The 14,972-nt window shown below is 41.1% G+C and overlaps 2 protein-coding genes across 2 annotated transcripts in view; both read right to left on the bottom strand.

Moving 5' to 3' along the window:
• The window catches only part of LOC115391318 (protein bicaudal D homolog 1-like), a 29,480-nt gene extending 26,244 nt beyond the window's left edge, over positions 1 to 3,236 (bottom strand). The window contains exon 1 of the mRNA XM_030095486.1: positions 2,996 to 3,236. Within this exon, the coding sequence (XP_029951346.1) occupies positions 2,996 to 3,211 (216 nt within the window). The 5' untranslated portion in view covers positions 3,212 to 3,236. The remainder of the gene's footprint in view (positions 1 to 2,995) is intronic.
• A 4,275-nt stretch (positions 3,237 to 7,511) lies between these two features.
• Positions 7,512 to 9,356, bottom strand: LOC115392354 (intestine-specific homeobox). Its single transcript, XM_030096948.1, has 4 exons — positions 9,143 to 9,356; positions 8,777 to 8,925; positions 7,778 to 7,891; positions 7,512 to 7,667 (listed from the first exon to the last, which is right to left on the bottom strand). Exons 1-4 carry the CDS (start codon positions 9,354 to 9,356, stop codon positions 7,512 to 7,514), a joined length of 633 nt encoding a protein of 210 aa, XP_029952808.1.
• Between the last annotated feature and the right edge of the window lie 5,616 nt (positions 9,357 to 14,972).

The raw sequence follows: 14,972 nt of genomic DNA, 5'->3' as shown, positions 1-14,972 counted from the left end.
GTAAACAGAGGAAAACACAGCTTTTCTGAAACGCTTCTACTGTGCATGTGCACCTTGGCCTCAGTAAATATAGCTCTTCCGTACATGCATGAGTAGATCAACAATAACAACAATGACGGCCTGGAAACTGGAAAAGTTAAAGCCTACATTCCATTAATCATCATTGGAAGATGGCATGTGAAGCACTTGTCTGTAAATAAATTTTACACGGGCTGCATGATATTCGGTTAACAGACGATATGGGATAATTTAACGGAGTGTCATTAATACTTTAGAATGTGATGATAATGTTGAGCTTTGAGAGTCGTTCTTCCCAAAAACAATGCTCTTTTTCTTCTCATTTTAAGTCACATCAGTGAGTGTTTTTTTTCCCCCTGTTTAATGCATCTGCAGTTCCAAATATTCTCACTTTTTCCCCCTCAGCATGAATGCACAGTGCACGGGAACATAATCCATTCAGTCAGTCAGTCTTTTGTAATGTGTACATTGGCATGAGATTACACTTCGAGAGCCTGGCTATCTGACGCTCTTTAATGTGATATCTATCTCCTCCAGATCGTCATGTCTAAATACTATTATGGGCTTGGGTTTTCTTGTAATTGCAATTTCATCCCACTTTTCTGATGGCTTCATATCAAAGAGAGGCTTTCTGATATAAAAGTGAAAAAAAAAAATGCTTTCTTGGCAGAGCTCTCACTGACTGTTGCTTGTTATTAGCGTTTCCCATCCTTTCCCCTCTGCTCTCCTCGTCCACACAGCCAGCGTCTCACTGCTCCTTTCTCGTCTCCGTCTTATCACGTCCTCAGACATCATCTCCCACATCAGACGTGATCCGATAATCCATAGGAGTGAGTTATCAGTCGGACAGAGCTGTGCTGCTGGCCGTATTAGGCTGTCTCTTCAGCTTAAACTTGTTTTTTTTTTTGCGCTCTGATCATTCAGATTCTGCACGCGAGTTAAAACATAATGTTCCGCTAAGCAGTGGAATGAAAGGGCACGAGAACAAGAGTGTAAATATATAACCAGCCATGCATAATGTAAGCTGTTGAGTGCTGCCTGAAATACTGTACCAGCTTGGGATGCCATCTCATCATGATTTTTTTATTTTGCTATATTTAGTGAGTCAACTGTACAAGAAAAGACCCACAGATGGAGCATTTCCAACATGACTCACACACCGAAAATAGTGTGACTCATTTTTTTTTGAGCACTTATGCCAGATAGTTAGATCTTCACTGGTCCTGTGTTGTCCATTTAGTATGACAAGGATCAATAAAGGTTGTACAGTATTGAGCGGTTAAAATAAATGAAAACACTTCAGTAGGACCAGCAATATTATCTACAGAGCATCTGATAAGATTTTGACTTCCTTGCTTCTCCTCCCCTCTCATTTTCTATGATTAAGGATGGCACCTTATAAATAAAGAATAGGTTTCATAAGTTGTCAGCTAAAATTGTGAACCCCCCCGTAAACCAGCCTTCAGCTGCGCCTCCGCCTGGCCTCTGGGCTCCAGCGGCTCCAAAAGCGACCTTGAGCTGCGAGGCTCCGTCAGCATCCTCCTCTTGTTGCTACATGTGTGCATTAATGAGTGGATGTATAAGCACGCCCTGCATTCATTATTCAAGCATCCCTCAGCACAGGATGATAGAGCCAAGGCCTGTGTTCAGACAGTGCTCAGGAGTATGTGGCTGCATTCGAAGAACTTTTAAGTGTGCTTTAAACACACAGCATCGTTGTATGTTATTTAAAGATTGTGGTTGTAGTGAAATAATGTTAGTGAGTGTGTCTCTTTGCATATTATATGTATCAAGAGACTCAGCAAACTGGTGAACCTTTCCCAACAAGGGAAGGATAAAACAAACACTGAAAAGCTTTGTCTAATTTTCACTCAGTCGGCTGTTGGAGACTTGATCTGTATAGTTTTAGAGCAGGAGTGTCAAAATAATTTTAATTCAGGGGGCCATATAGAGATCAATTTCATGTTGAGTGGGTCAGAATGGTAAAATAATGCTATAATAACCTTTAAATTTGAAATTTAAAGTTCTTTTTTGTTGTGGTCCAGAGGAGGTGATGAAAATGTTTATTTTTCTACTTAAAATGACTATAATCTCAGCATAAAGCCAATTTTAATGAGACCTTCCACTGCACAATACAGTGAAATGTAAAGAATAAAGTTCTATAACTGTTTCATTATGCATGTATTTACAAATCCACCCCGACAACACGACTTTGAGATATGCTAGTTTGATTGCAATGAGGCAGATGTCTTGGGTTGTGTTCATTACTCTTTAGAAAACAATGGGTTCTTTGAGATTTTCGCCATGTGCTTGGTGGCTCACTGGGTCAGATTGGAGCCTCTTGCGGGCTGGTTTTGGTCCACAGGCCTTATGTTTGGCAATCTTTTTCTGTGTACACACAGATGCTTCCAGCTCTTATGATTATATAGTTTAAAATCAAACATCCATTCATCTTTGAGATTGCATGATCCAAATGCATGTTTTTGGAGAACAGGAGGAAAACATGAAAACTCTGGACACAGGATATCCCAGAATACTCTCTCCACGTTCTCTCTCCAATCCACTGCCACCAAAATAATTTAGTACCTGGATGATATATTGAGAAGGACACTTGTCTCTTCTTTCAAAAGGGGGTTGGGGTTTGTGTTCACTGTCCTCCCTGTGATTTCCGCCTGTGGTTTCCTGACAGAACGACTTTCCTCTGCAGGGCAGGAACCTTAAAACAATGCATTCTTCTGGACTCTCATTGTTTTCCTGCAGAATCCTAAACATCACACATGCATCACTGAAATGACAACTTACTCATGCACAGTGCACCACACACACCCTGCAGTTGGAGGACTTTCGGTTGCTGTGAATTGAAGTGATTCTGAACCCTGATGGCTCGTTGAGGTTTGAGACACAGGGTGGATGCAGATGATCCAGCGCACCTGTCCGCAGTGCGTGTGTGTGTGAGAGTGTGTGTGTTCCCCCTCACCTCCTGTAGCTGCTCCAGCTCCTTCCGGAGGGTCTCCTGCTCGGTCTCCAGCTCCACATACTTGAGCTTCAGCGCCTGGTTCTCCTCCAGGACCACCAGCCCGCACTCCGCAGCCCGGATCTTCTCCCGGTTCGCCTCGGCCAGCTCCAGCGTCAGCCGCTCCACCTCGGCCCGGCACTCATCCGCCGATTCTCCGCATCCTCTGCCGGCGGCCATCGCCCCTCTCTGGCTGGGTCTGTGTTCACGTCCTCCCCCTCCACCTCCTCCTCCTCCTCCTCCTCCTCCACCACCACCACGGCGGGTCTGCGGTCCTCCCCTCCGCCTCTCTCCTCCCCGGACGGAGGCAGAGCCAGGCAGGGAGGCGGACGGCTCCTCGGTCTCCGCCCTCCGCTCCGGAGGCAGCGGCGGGAGCTGAGGCCTCAAAGTAGCTTTAAAACATCCCGGTTCCTCTTTGTGCGCCGCTCCGGACTCATAAATGCCAGCGGACACGCACGACAGGTGCAGGTTGACGGTTTAAAGTCTGCTCGGCGAGGCTTTCTGGACACACTCAGCAACACAGCGCCGTTTCTGCTTATTCATTAGTAGCGAGGGCGCCCCCTGGCGGACACCCGCTGGAACTGCACCCAGGCTTTCTGACCTCAAGTCACCGTTCTCAAACATAAGGTGATAAACATAAGGCCCGCGGGCCAAAGCCAGCCCATAAGAGGCTACAATTCGGCCCACGGGCCCACCAAGGAAACTGATAATTGATAAGAAAGCATTGAATTTTTTTTTTCGAGGACTTAAGGCTGTTTTTAAGAGTAGCGAACATAAACACAATACTGAGGACTCATTTACATGACAACGAAAAACTTTGATTGTGTTTTGGGTGTTTCTGAACATGATAATGGGGCATAAAGTCACTAAAATGCAACTTTTTGAAACCAGCTCCCGAGGTTTAACTTTTTGAAAACACCGTGACTCCACTTCCGTGGTAATCCAACTTTCTGAGAAGGTTCTTGGCATGCACAGCACAGCTTTAGGAAATAGTTCTTCTGCACTTGCATGAGTAGATGGACAATAGCAACACTGGTAGCCTCCAGAGTGTCGTGACTCCCAGTCTGTTTTCTCCTGGGACTGAAGGTTTTATAGTTGAGTCACTCAGTCACCCCGCAACAATCCAACTATGGCGTCTGTTCATGTCTATAGTGTGTTGCGCTCTGTGTACTTGTACGTGTGTGGTTTCAATAACAATGAGTAACAACAATCTAACTTGGTTTTTTGTCAATTCACGTCATTGCCAATGTTTATAGCGGATTGTTCCTGCATGCATGTGTGTGTGTGGCTTCATCACAAAATAAAACAGCACCCAGTAGGGATGTGGCATGAAAACACTCTTCAGCATTTCAAAACAGACATCGTTTTAAACATGTTGCTGTGTAACTGCACAACTTTTCAGAAATGAAAATGCAAAAGAAGTGCATTTTCGCTTGCTGAAACCTAACCTTAACCTCACAGCCATGCTGTCTCTGTGCGTTTGTAAAAATATGCATGCAAAAGGCTGCGATATGCAGTAGGTAGAGATGTTTATTTTGGATATTTAGCATCACTTAAATTGGCTTTATGTTGAGATAGCAGTGGCGGCGGTTCAGTGGGTAGAGCAGTTGTCCCACAATCTGGAGGTTGTGAGTTTGATTCCTGTCTCCCACTGTCTGCATGTCGAAGTGTCCTTGGGGAAGACACTGAACCCTGAATTGCCCCCACTGTTGTATGTTCCTTTGGACAGAAGCGTCTGCTAAGTAAATTGTAAATTTTTGGTTGTAATTGTTCAGATTTGGAAAAATATAGACTTTTTAAAGGCATAGTTTATTCCACAAAGAAACATTATTTTTTTTTAAATCTAGAGGCTATCGTGGCACTATTTCACCGGTCAGACACACTCAAGATGAAACTGGGCCACAGACTGAGCCATGCCAGTGAATTCAAACATCTGAAGTCCGCCTTCTTAGCCTTTGACCTAATGAAACTGTCCTACCTTCAATGAAAAAACAAACGTTTAGAGGGGGTTGTGGTCCCAATAACTGTCCACCAACCCACCCAGACAACCATTTTATGACTGCTTTGGTAAACAAACATTTTTCAGAATTTGATCCTCTGGTAGTTTTTGTGATTCAGATGAAATTTAACAACTGAAGCTTCTTGTATGTCCTCAGGAATTCACATTGTTATAAGATCTCAAAAAAAAAAACCATTATCTGTCAGTATAACATCACGAGGAGAACCCTACATAATGTGTAGATTCCTTTCTGTCTTCACAAACCAGTTAAGTTAATGAATTATATGAAAAACAACGAGTGTTGGTCTTTTGAAGTGAGGGCGCTGGTGAGGTTTATGGGCAATGCTTCACCAGAAAACCTGAATGAAAGCGAGAAAGAGAGCACATAAAATAATAAAATGTGATAAAAGGCCAAATGGTAAGCACACATTCTAAGAAAAGACATTTACAACAGCTCTATTTGAGTGCTTTGCAGAGTCTGTCTCGTCCTTTCGAAGCATTTACAGGAGCAGTTTTCAGCATTTCCACATCTAACATCCAGAGCACATTAACCTGGAGTAAACCAAACTTTGTGTGCATTAAACACAGTTTACTGTCCTATCCAGTCCACAATCACACTCATTATGATAAAACGGGAGTATTACAGTTATAAAAGCCTGTTCAAGGCCATTCAGTTGTTCTTGACCACATTTTTTGTGTAACACCACCTATACAACCAGAAGTGCAGTTTATCTTACTGCAAACACTCGCAATAAAAAAGATACGAGAGGGGTGAAAAGTTTAACTCGACTCAGTCTGGTTCAGTGTAATCAGTTATGGCGCTGTTGTGTCAGTTATTAGATTGATAGTCAAGGTAGTGCTCTATTATCTTTCCGAGAATTAGTGATTTATCTGTGAAAAGAAGGTGTGAATGGCTTTAATGCAAGATGTGACGGGGAGTTCTTGTAATGGGACCCCCATACATACACTCACACACACTCAGGAAAAATGTACCAATTAAATTAAGAGGAAGCAAGAAATGATGGGAATGAATTTAAGGAAACAAAGTTTCAGCGGTGAACAGCAGGCTGGCGGCTCCTCCTCACGGTGGTTGGAAGCCGTTTTCACACACTGACATCCTCTTCTTTCAGTGGCGTTTGTCATCAGTCAGCCAGCAAGGTTCTGCTGAAGCTTTTTCCCACATTGAGGTTGTGCCTGACTCTGGGTGTAGTCTCTAATAAACCTCGATCTGTGGCGTTCTGAGCAGCCATGTTATCACAGAGAACAGAGTTTGGTCTCAGACTGAGTAAATACGTGATGAATGACTGGTTGCACAATTTCACCCTGATATGTCTTCACTTTGAGACACCTGTTTGTGAGCAGCGGAGGGGTCGAAGAAGCAAAAAACAAGAGTCAGTAGCAACAGCAAAGAGAAGCTGTTTGGTATTGGCAGGGGAGATTTTGGTAAATGTCCAGCTCCACAGCTCATCCCACAAATGCATTTAAATGTTTCCCATTTTAGAGAGGAAAATTAATCGACTTTACCAATATGATGAAGAATCAGTTTAATTTATGTGTTATTGACTTAGTAGACAAACATAAGTGAACCATTAACATGCACTGAAATCTTTCTGCTTTTTAAAAAATCCAAGGCATCATTTTTTGCACGTATCTCCGCAGCCTAAATATAGCGAGGAAGGCACAGCGGGTTCTCTCCCTTTGATGTGATTCAACAAGTTCTCTGAATTTCTCAGCTGACCTGACATTAACCTCGGTTTACAAGCCCGAATTAAGATAAGGAAAGGTTGCCAGAAAGTCAAACAGTTCATTGTGACAATATATCTTATCTCAGACAAGGAAGTGTGGTGTCATGAAAAAATAAAAACGAAATGCTCTCCTGCACAATATCACTGCACTGGAGTATAAAGCAGAGCTCTTCACAAGATCTGTTCAGCCACATTCTATTCTATTCCAGGTAAATCCAAGACCTGCTAATGCTATCAATATAAAAAAAATAATATTGTAATTGAGAGATTTTAAAATTATTTGGTCAAACCTTTGATGCAGTTACAACACTGTTACAAAAAGATATGCTAAAATGTACCTTCAGTTATTCATAGTGTCACCTTCCACTCATTTGTTTTATCATTTCCTCCTCAAAAATTAATTGGTAAAAATAGCAGAGAAGGACGGATTTTTCCTCTTGCTTCAAAAGCTAAAACCGACTCTCTGCACACGTTAAAAGTCTCTGACTTGGATAAAATCTTTACTTGCATCGAATTTCAAATGAATGTGTTAAATTGTCAGATTTAGGGAATGAAAATATCCCATTGGTAAAAAGTAATCTCATTTCGACAAATCAACAAACAACACGGCACATTTTCCATAGAATAAATAATTAACTGATTTTATTTACAGATTACAAATAGTACAAGTTTGAGACGAAACCCGGCGATGATCTGTTGCACCATAGTTACTTTAAAAAGAATGGATCTGAAGGCGCTACCGCACGGTTTCCCTCATGTCAAAATACAGAGTCCTTTGGTGTGAGGGATGTGTGTTGGTCAGCAGGGACGGGGCTGATGGGAAATACAGACTGGACTGAAGAGGTTTGGGCAGGTAGTATGGCAGCCAGCAGACGGGGCGCAGCAGAGGCTTCTGTGAGGGCCGACAGATGGTCCAGATTCAAAATGCAATGTTTCATCGTCAAACTGCGTAAACAGTTCTCATCAGTATTATTTGAAACAATGAACCAGGAGCGGTTTTACCTCGTTCGGATAAAGGCCGTAACCGGATGCATGCAGGCGCTGTCTCGTCATCAGCTCAATGTCCTTCATCGTTTCGGTCTTTCTCCACTTGGCTCTGCGGTTTTGAAACCAAATCTGAAAAAACAAACAAGATACATATAGTCACATGTTCCTTTTCTTTTCTTTTCTTTTTTTTTTTTTACAGAATATAGAGAAAGACCTTATTTCTTATCACTCATCTTGAGCAAACCGCATAATAAATTAAAATCTAGTCAAGCCAAAGCAAGTAACATTAAAAAAAGACCAAATTACAAAAGACAAATATGTTTTAATGTGTGTTCAAGCGTTTAATAGAAGAGAGCCACTGCTACTTTGGACTGGAATGTTTCTGTTGTTTTATCCGTTTTTATTTCTGCTTGTGTAACATATAAATGATTACAATTATAATAACATTGCATAATTCTTTCTTTATAATACATATATATCACAATGTGGTCTTCAGGAGGTAATGTACACTAAATTTACAGAGCACTTAGGCTTAAAAAAGTAAGAATAAATTCTAATCGGTCCAGCAACTATAATATTTTGAGTGACAGCTAAACATGGTAGATCATAAGTTGACTCATAATTGCAAGATTGCTGTTTTAGCTCAATTAACTTCTTTTAGTTTTTAAAAATCAATCTCTAGTGAACATTGTAATCTTGTCTGATCTTATTAATGATACTTTAGGAGGTAATGCTTCAAGGAAGTATTCCCCCAAAGACCCTTTCGATTGTTCTCTTAAGGATCTCGTGGTCTGAAGCTTCTTGGGCCACATTTTTCAAATTCCATTATTCATCCATATCTTGAAGACATTTGTGGTTCCATAAGAATCCAGTAAATCAGTGAAGCTGTAAGTATCCGATGAATCGGTTTCTAAATTTGTTCAGTTTCAGTTTTTCAGATTTAAAGATACACTTGATGACTGTATTTGATGGAACCAACCACAAAGGCCTGAAACGAAGCCCGACATGTCCCACCTGGATCCGTCCCTCGGTGAGGAGCAGACGAGACGCCAGCTGGTCTCTGGTCAGGACGTCTGGGTAGTGGGTCTGCTGGAAGACCTTCTCCAGCTCCTGCACCTGCCGCGGTGTGAAAGTCACCCGGGTCTGCCTCTTTTTTCTCTGACCTGCAAACAAATCGGCGTCATTTTGATCGTCAGGATGTTCTGAACACCAGCGAGCTCGGCCGGTTCCTCCTCTTTGAGACTCACTCTTGAAGACTGTGGTGGCTTTTGAAGACTCTTCAAGTATCTGAATCTGCGAAGTTTCTGTTGATAGAGGGAACATAAATGCATTTGTGTCCATCTTTGTATTTGCATGTGGCATGAGAATTAGAAAACATACCTGAACGTGGATGATGGTTTGAGAGTTGGCTGTTGTCTTTGATGACAGAACGGCTGTGATGAACTCCGCTCTCTTTTCTGACACATGATGGCCGTCTGAGAATCTCCTCAATGGAATGAGATATTCTAACTGGCGGCTGAGATTCCCTCTCAACATCCACAGAGAATTCCTTTTCAATATCTTCTGCGTTCCTCAGGTATTTATCCTCTGCCATCATTCCATATAAGCCTCAAAATGTAGATTTTATTTCTTAATATTCCAAACCCGCCAGCGTTCTGTCATGAAGGGCTTACAGGGTGAGAAAGCTCTCCTCTGACTGACTTCTCCTCTGTGGGATCTTTATTGCCATCTGTTCCAGGTGAGGCTATGTGTCCAGCCTCTCATTCATGTCAGCCTCTGTATGACCTGCATCACATGGTTCAGACGAGGGAGGAGCAAACAGAAGCACCGTCCTTCTAGGAAATCTCCCCTCGTCAAAGTTTCCCTCCGTGACTGACTCAAGATGTGTTTACTTTAAGGTGTGACGGCGTCTAAATCAGACTTCATACACTTTATTGAAAGGGTTAAATTTCTTCACTGGTGCAAGCATGAGAAAAAAATACTGCTTCAAAGGAGTAGTCCCATAAAAAAATACCTGTGCTTCTGTAGCTTCATTAGCGCTGGGAAAATATTCAACGATAAAGGATATCTAAATTGCCGCTCCTCTTTATGATCAGCTGTTTTATTGAGCAGCTAATCTTCATCTCTTTATCACTGTGGCCCCACTGTGCTCCCTCACACTTTGGTTCACCTCTCAGAGGCTTCTGACACACCAGTGGTGAGTCCTGCTTGATGGGTTTGTCTCCATCTGCTGGTGCTACATCACATCAGACTTTTCGCCTGTTCTTTGCAGATTAAGCTTCAGTGAATTATTGTGCAGGACTTAATTGGCTCATTTCACCTGAACACACTGAATTGTCCTCATCCAACTTCCTTGGTTCGTTGTTGCTGAAGTTTCTGAATCTCAGTTTGTCTTTGAGAGCCACATCCTGAAGCTGGACATGTCTGTCTCCATCAGAGAAAGGCCAGCACAGCTCACTGAGCCCTGGAAAACCCACCAGTGAGTCTCAACACCCATCGAAACACCAGGTAAAACAGTTTTTCACTCTATGCTCTGGAAATGTGTTCATTCTGAGTGCTACAACTCCAAAATGATCAATCAAAGCAAGAAATGTCATGTTTCAGTCCTCAAACTTGTGAGTTGTGTCACAGATTTTCAATCCCTTCAAGGTAACTTTATTACTAATCTAATAAATTAGTAGATTTAAGATATTTTGCTTTTATTGAGAGCAAAATATTCAGTGAAACAGGTGACTTCTGCATTTCAATATGGTGTGGCGGTCCACTAGGGGTGCTCGTCACCAGATTAGAGATTGGTTGATGGGGGGGTGTTGAACCATATATATAGGGGGTTAGTTCCTTCCGGCGGGGTGTTGTTTTGCTTCCTGTCGTGTGTGAAGTCCGACAATAAACTTATAGACCCGCTCTTTCGCCTCCTTGTCTCGGCTTCCACAATGGTTGATTAATTCTAAGCTAATTCTGTTTGGGTTTTTGGTTGTTCTTTAGAAAATCACCCTGAAATAATCTGCTGCTCTAAGTCTACTTACTGAATGACATGCAGTCTGAGATAATGGCTTGAAGCTCCAAGGTTGAATAATTTTTATCAGTGAAAATAGAAGAAAGAAGAAGATCTCTGACCTGCAAACATCTTCTTCTTCTTCTTTGGAGCAGGTGGCGACCAACAACTTAGGTGTACAGCGCCACCTACTGTGTCTCTTGGTGGATGTACTTCAGTTTACATCTAGATCACCGTATTCACTTCAGAGATCTGTAAAACCGCAACAGCATGTATTTTGCGACACCGGGCTGTCGTGGAGGAGTGGCGTGAGCGGACTATCTGGAATTATTGGTGAAACTAATGAGTTTTTGGATGATTAAAGCCATTTTGGGAGCCGGCGCCACACATGCCCCATTGGCTAACAGTATACGGATGTCTGCAGCTCGACTTTGGATCTAAATTTCTCTCGACCCACCTATCGGATCAGAAAACCCTTCTGGGTGGGTATATTGTTCTACTTCCTTCTATAAACAATGTGAAAAGTGTTTAAACTGAACTTGTCCTTTAAGTTACTCGGTACGCTTTCTTCTCTTGTAGGCTGAGAATGTTGTTATATCTGTTTACTGATTGCTGCTGTCTGTCTTTTCACAGGAGAACCAATAAAGCAGCATTTTTTAATATACTGTCTGACTTCTCTTTCAGGGCATCAAACCAACCCAAAAGTCCTTCAAGGTCAGGTTACAACTCCTGCCTCTAGAAAAAAGATGAGATACTTATCTTCATTACTGAACAGGATCCTGTGTACTCCTGATCCCAGAAATGATTTCTGGAAGTTCAGATTTTAATTTGATTAAAGAGCAACGCAGCAAATAACCACTGATTTACATTAACTCTAAAGAAGGAAAGAGTGTCGTTTTGTTCTCTGGAGATTTGAATCTTCCAGACTAGAGCAGAAGTTACCAGCAGCCATACGATGTCTTGATGTTTATTTTTTTGCTGTTTTTTTTTTTTTCTACTTTGAACTTACAGCATTCCAACTAAATTTAACGTCATAGAATTCAGATGTCAAGTTCTTTGTTTTAGGAGCTGAGGACAGAGCTCTCTCTCTCTCTCTCTCTCTCTCTCTCTCTCTCTCTCTCTCTCTCTCTCTCTCTCTCTCTCTCTCTCTCTCTCTCTCTCTCTCTCTCTCTCCAGGAGCCCAGACTGCTCCTCGGTTAGGATGCTCGGGACGCTTTGAAGAGGATCCCATTAAGACGGCTAAAGACAGGATGGCCAAAGCATCAACTGGTGTGATTCACCACTCAATCTGGTACTTTTTAAAAACTATTAAATTTTTTTTCATTCACATATATGTTTAACCATAAACCAAAATACAGAAGGATATCTCCAGAATGTATGGTTTTCTTTCCCAGTCCATTAAATTAGCTCCTAGTGTCATGTTCTCTGCAGGCGTTCATTTCTTCCACTTCTTGCCAAATATATTCTATGACCCTTAAGGGTTTATTTGATAAGTCATCTTTTCCATTGATCTCGATCTTGTTCCAGTGCTGGTTCTGAGTTCTAACCCTTTTACTTGCTATCAGTTTTTTCTACCAGGTACTCATCTTCTCTCTGCACCAGTTATTCTATTTTCCCAGGTTTACTGGGTTCTTCAAAACCCCTCAGATTAAGAGCAGACAACTAAAAACCCAACAGCTGGGCTGGAGGCTATGTGGGACCCAGACAGGGAACCATACACGTCTTCTCATGCTATGTAAATTAAAACCTCTTATATTCGAAATGCAATTAACATAGTATATCAAATTTGAAAGAGTTTTCCAAGCAAACTTCCTCCGTGTGTGAGTGAGTGATACTTCATTGTGTCATGCACATTTTGTACCAATCATCATCCAGAATGTCAATATTCAACTCTGATTCCTATTTGTTATTAAACTTCTGAGCCTTATTCTCCTCTAAGTTTTATAAAACGCTGAAATTTACTCTGATTACATTCAGGCACTATAGTGTGGATGATTCCATTTGGTGTAACAATCAGTTGTAGTCTTTCATAATTTTATCTCAAATGTGTAGATATCTGAAATCTTGTTTTGATAATCCAAATTCCTCTCATTCTTCTAATTAATAATTTCTAGTGAAAATGTTATTATTGGATCTATTGCCCTTTTTTATCATTTCAGCGTTTCTTTTTTTTTTACACTCAAGAAAATTGGAATTTGTAAATCCATGGTTTCGATTTCCTCATCTTTCCACCTTGCTTCATACTCAGACGCTCCCCAGCATGCGAGAGGTCTTGCAGATTTGGTAAGGACATTCTCCTCTTCGTTTTTCTGCCATTCAAAATGAACCTCGAGCTGGTTTTGCCCCAGTAGATTCATTTGTGTTGAGGTATCATGATGGCTAAAAATTGAAAAACGGTATGAAAACCTTGGTTGATCCATATTCATCTGGACAGCCTCAATCCTGGAGCTAGTGTCGGAGGGTTTATAAATCAGCCACCTCCCTCTTCCAGAGTCCAGTTGAAGGATATGTACATTTAAACTTTTGATCCCCTTCAGAGGGAAATCCATCTCTACCAGGTGATTTATTAGCCTTTAATCTACTAAGTCATCCTGTATTTCTTCCTCCGCTCTTTCAGCAGTGAGGTTTATTTCACATTTCGCCAATAGATGGCAGATCGAAGTGTCTTCATCTGCTGACCGAGGTTTTGAAGTCAGCTTTTTGTAGAAATCCTCAAATACATTCCAAATTTTTTCTAGGTCCTCAAAACAGTTGAGAAACAATCTCCGCATTTCACTTCAGTAGTCTCAAATCGTACATGACTATGTAACTCATTTGCCTGTTTTCATTGAGCCATAGTCCTTTCTTTCCAATATTTTAAAACCTGCTCTGTCTCTGTGACTTACTTGTGTTTACCATGAAACGACTGACATGATAACCTCTTTATTCTGCACAAAACTGAATTACTATGATTGTCTGTGATTTACTGAGTGCTGCAGTGTTTGGATTCGTGAATGACAACAAGGTCTCACCGTTCTGCACAGTTCAGTCAGTCACAGTCAAAATCAAATAAATGTAAATCGTGTCACATTTAATTATTTTTTTAATTCATTTATAATTTATTTTTCACGATTCTGCCTTTTACAGCTTGTGAAATGTTTTTCTTTTAAAATCGCCCTGTCTTCAGTTCCAGGATTTGCTACCTGACATGTGATGAGTCCGTATAGACCAGAGGCACAAGTCACATGCAGCCAGAGCGGACCTCATGATGTCCCGGTGCTGCTGCTCTCCCTGATTTGCAAGCTTCATGTGAGCCTAATTTCCTTTTACTATTCTATTTGGTGCAAAATAAGTCAGAAACCTACTATTTGAAAATCCCACAACAGACAAAAGAGATTTTATTTCCCCATACATTTTCAAATCAATGCTTCATGGAAGACATAATAAAAAAGCTTTTTTTGTTTAAAAAAAAGACTTTTCTAAAACAAGAAAATGAACTGTCTATACTATGTTTGATTTAAGAAAAAGTTGCAGAGGTTAAAATGAAAAACAAGTTGATCATTGTATCAATAATTATTTATATTACACTTTTTATGCAGGTTGGTACAATTGAATTTGCTTCGCTGGGAAATTAATAGAATGGCAAAAATAAAACAGAACAAGGATTCAAGACAAGAATGGTTGAAATAGATATTTAAAGATAATTAATTAAAATCTTAAAAAAAGAGTCTAGAATTTTGGAGAAGGTGAAGGAATCCAGATGTCAAATTCCCAAACCATTGTTACTGTTTCCTCCTCTCTGGATTTGTGATGTTTGGAGAGTTCAGATGAGGAAAATTCTTGAATTCAGTGGCAGAAGAAACATCCTCCTCCTCCTCCGCCTCCTCTCACGCATTAACTCTCCTCATTTGACCATCTTAACCAAGGAGATGTGGGCAACTATCAAACTCTTGAATTGGACTAATACCGTCGTTTAATCTAATATCATTCTGGGTGAACTAGAGCCATACGGTTAACTGGAAAATCACTTTATTAGCCTTTCCAGGCTTTTTACAAGTCTCCCATCAATAAAGCCTTTGTTCTCTGATGTCAACACGTGATAGTCATGAAGCATTTTTCCCTCTAAAACAAACATTTGGTGTTAAAATTAGGGGGGAAAAGTCTGACGTAGGAAGACTTCACCCCAGCTGGAGACTGTACTTCTGTTAGATAATTCTGAAGACCAAGAAGCCAGTG

This window comes from Salarias fasciatus, chromosome 7 (assembly GCF_902148845.1).
Source record: "Salarias fasciatus chromosome 7, fSalaFa1.1, whole genome shotgun sequence".
In the NCBI taxonomy this organism is placed as follows: Eukaryota; Metazoa; Chordata; class Actinopteri; order Blenniiformes; family Blenniidae; genus Salarias; species Salarias fasciatus.
Note: the sequence above shows the minus strand (reverse complement) of the source record. Positions and strands in the feature narration are given on the sequence as shown.

What these genes read in the sequence shown, in the direction of transcription:
- LOC115392354 (XM_030096948.1), bottom strand. Translation starts at nt 9,356, where the DNA reads ATGGCAGAGGATAAATACCTGAGGAACGCAGAAGATATTGAAAAGGAA. An exon ending in AAACCATCATCCACGTTCAG is followed by an intron (nt 8,926 to 9,142) that starts GTATGTTTTCTA and finishes ATTTGTTTGCAG; the next exon opens with GTCAGAGAAAAAAGAGGCAG. An exon ending in TCACCGAGGGACGGATCCAG is followed by an intron (nt 7,892 to 8,776) that starts GTGGGACATGTC and finishes TTGTTTTTTCAG; the next exon opens with ATTTGGTTTCAAAACCGCAG.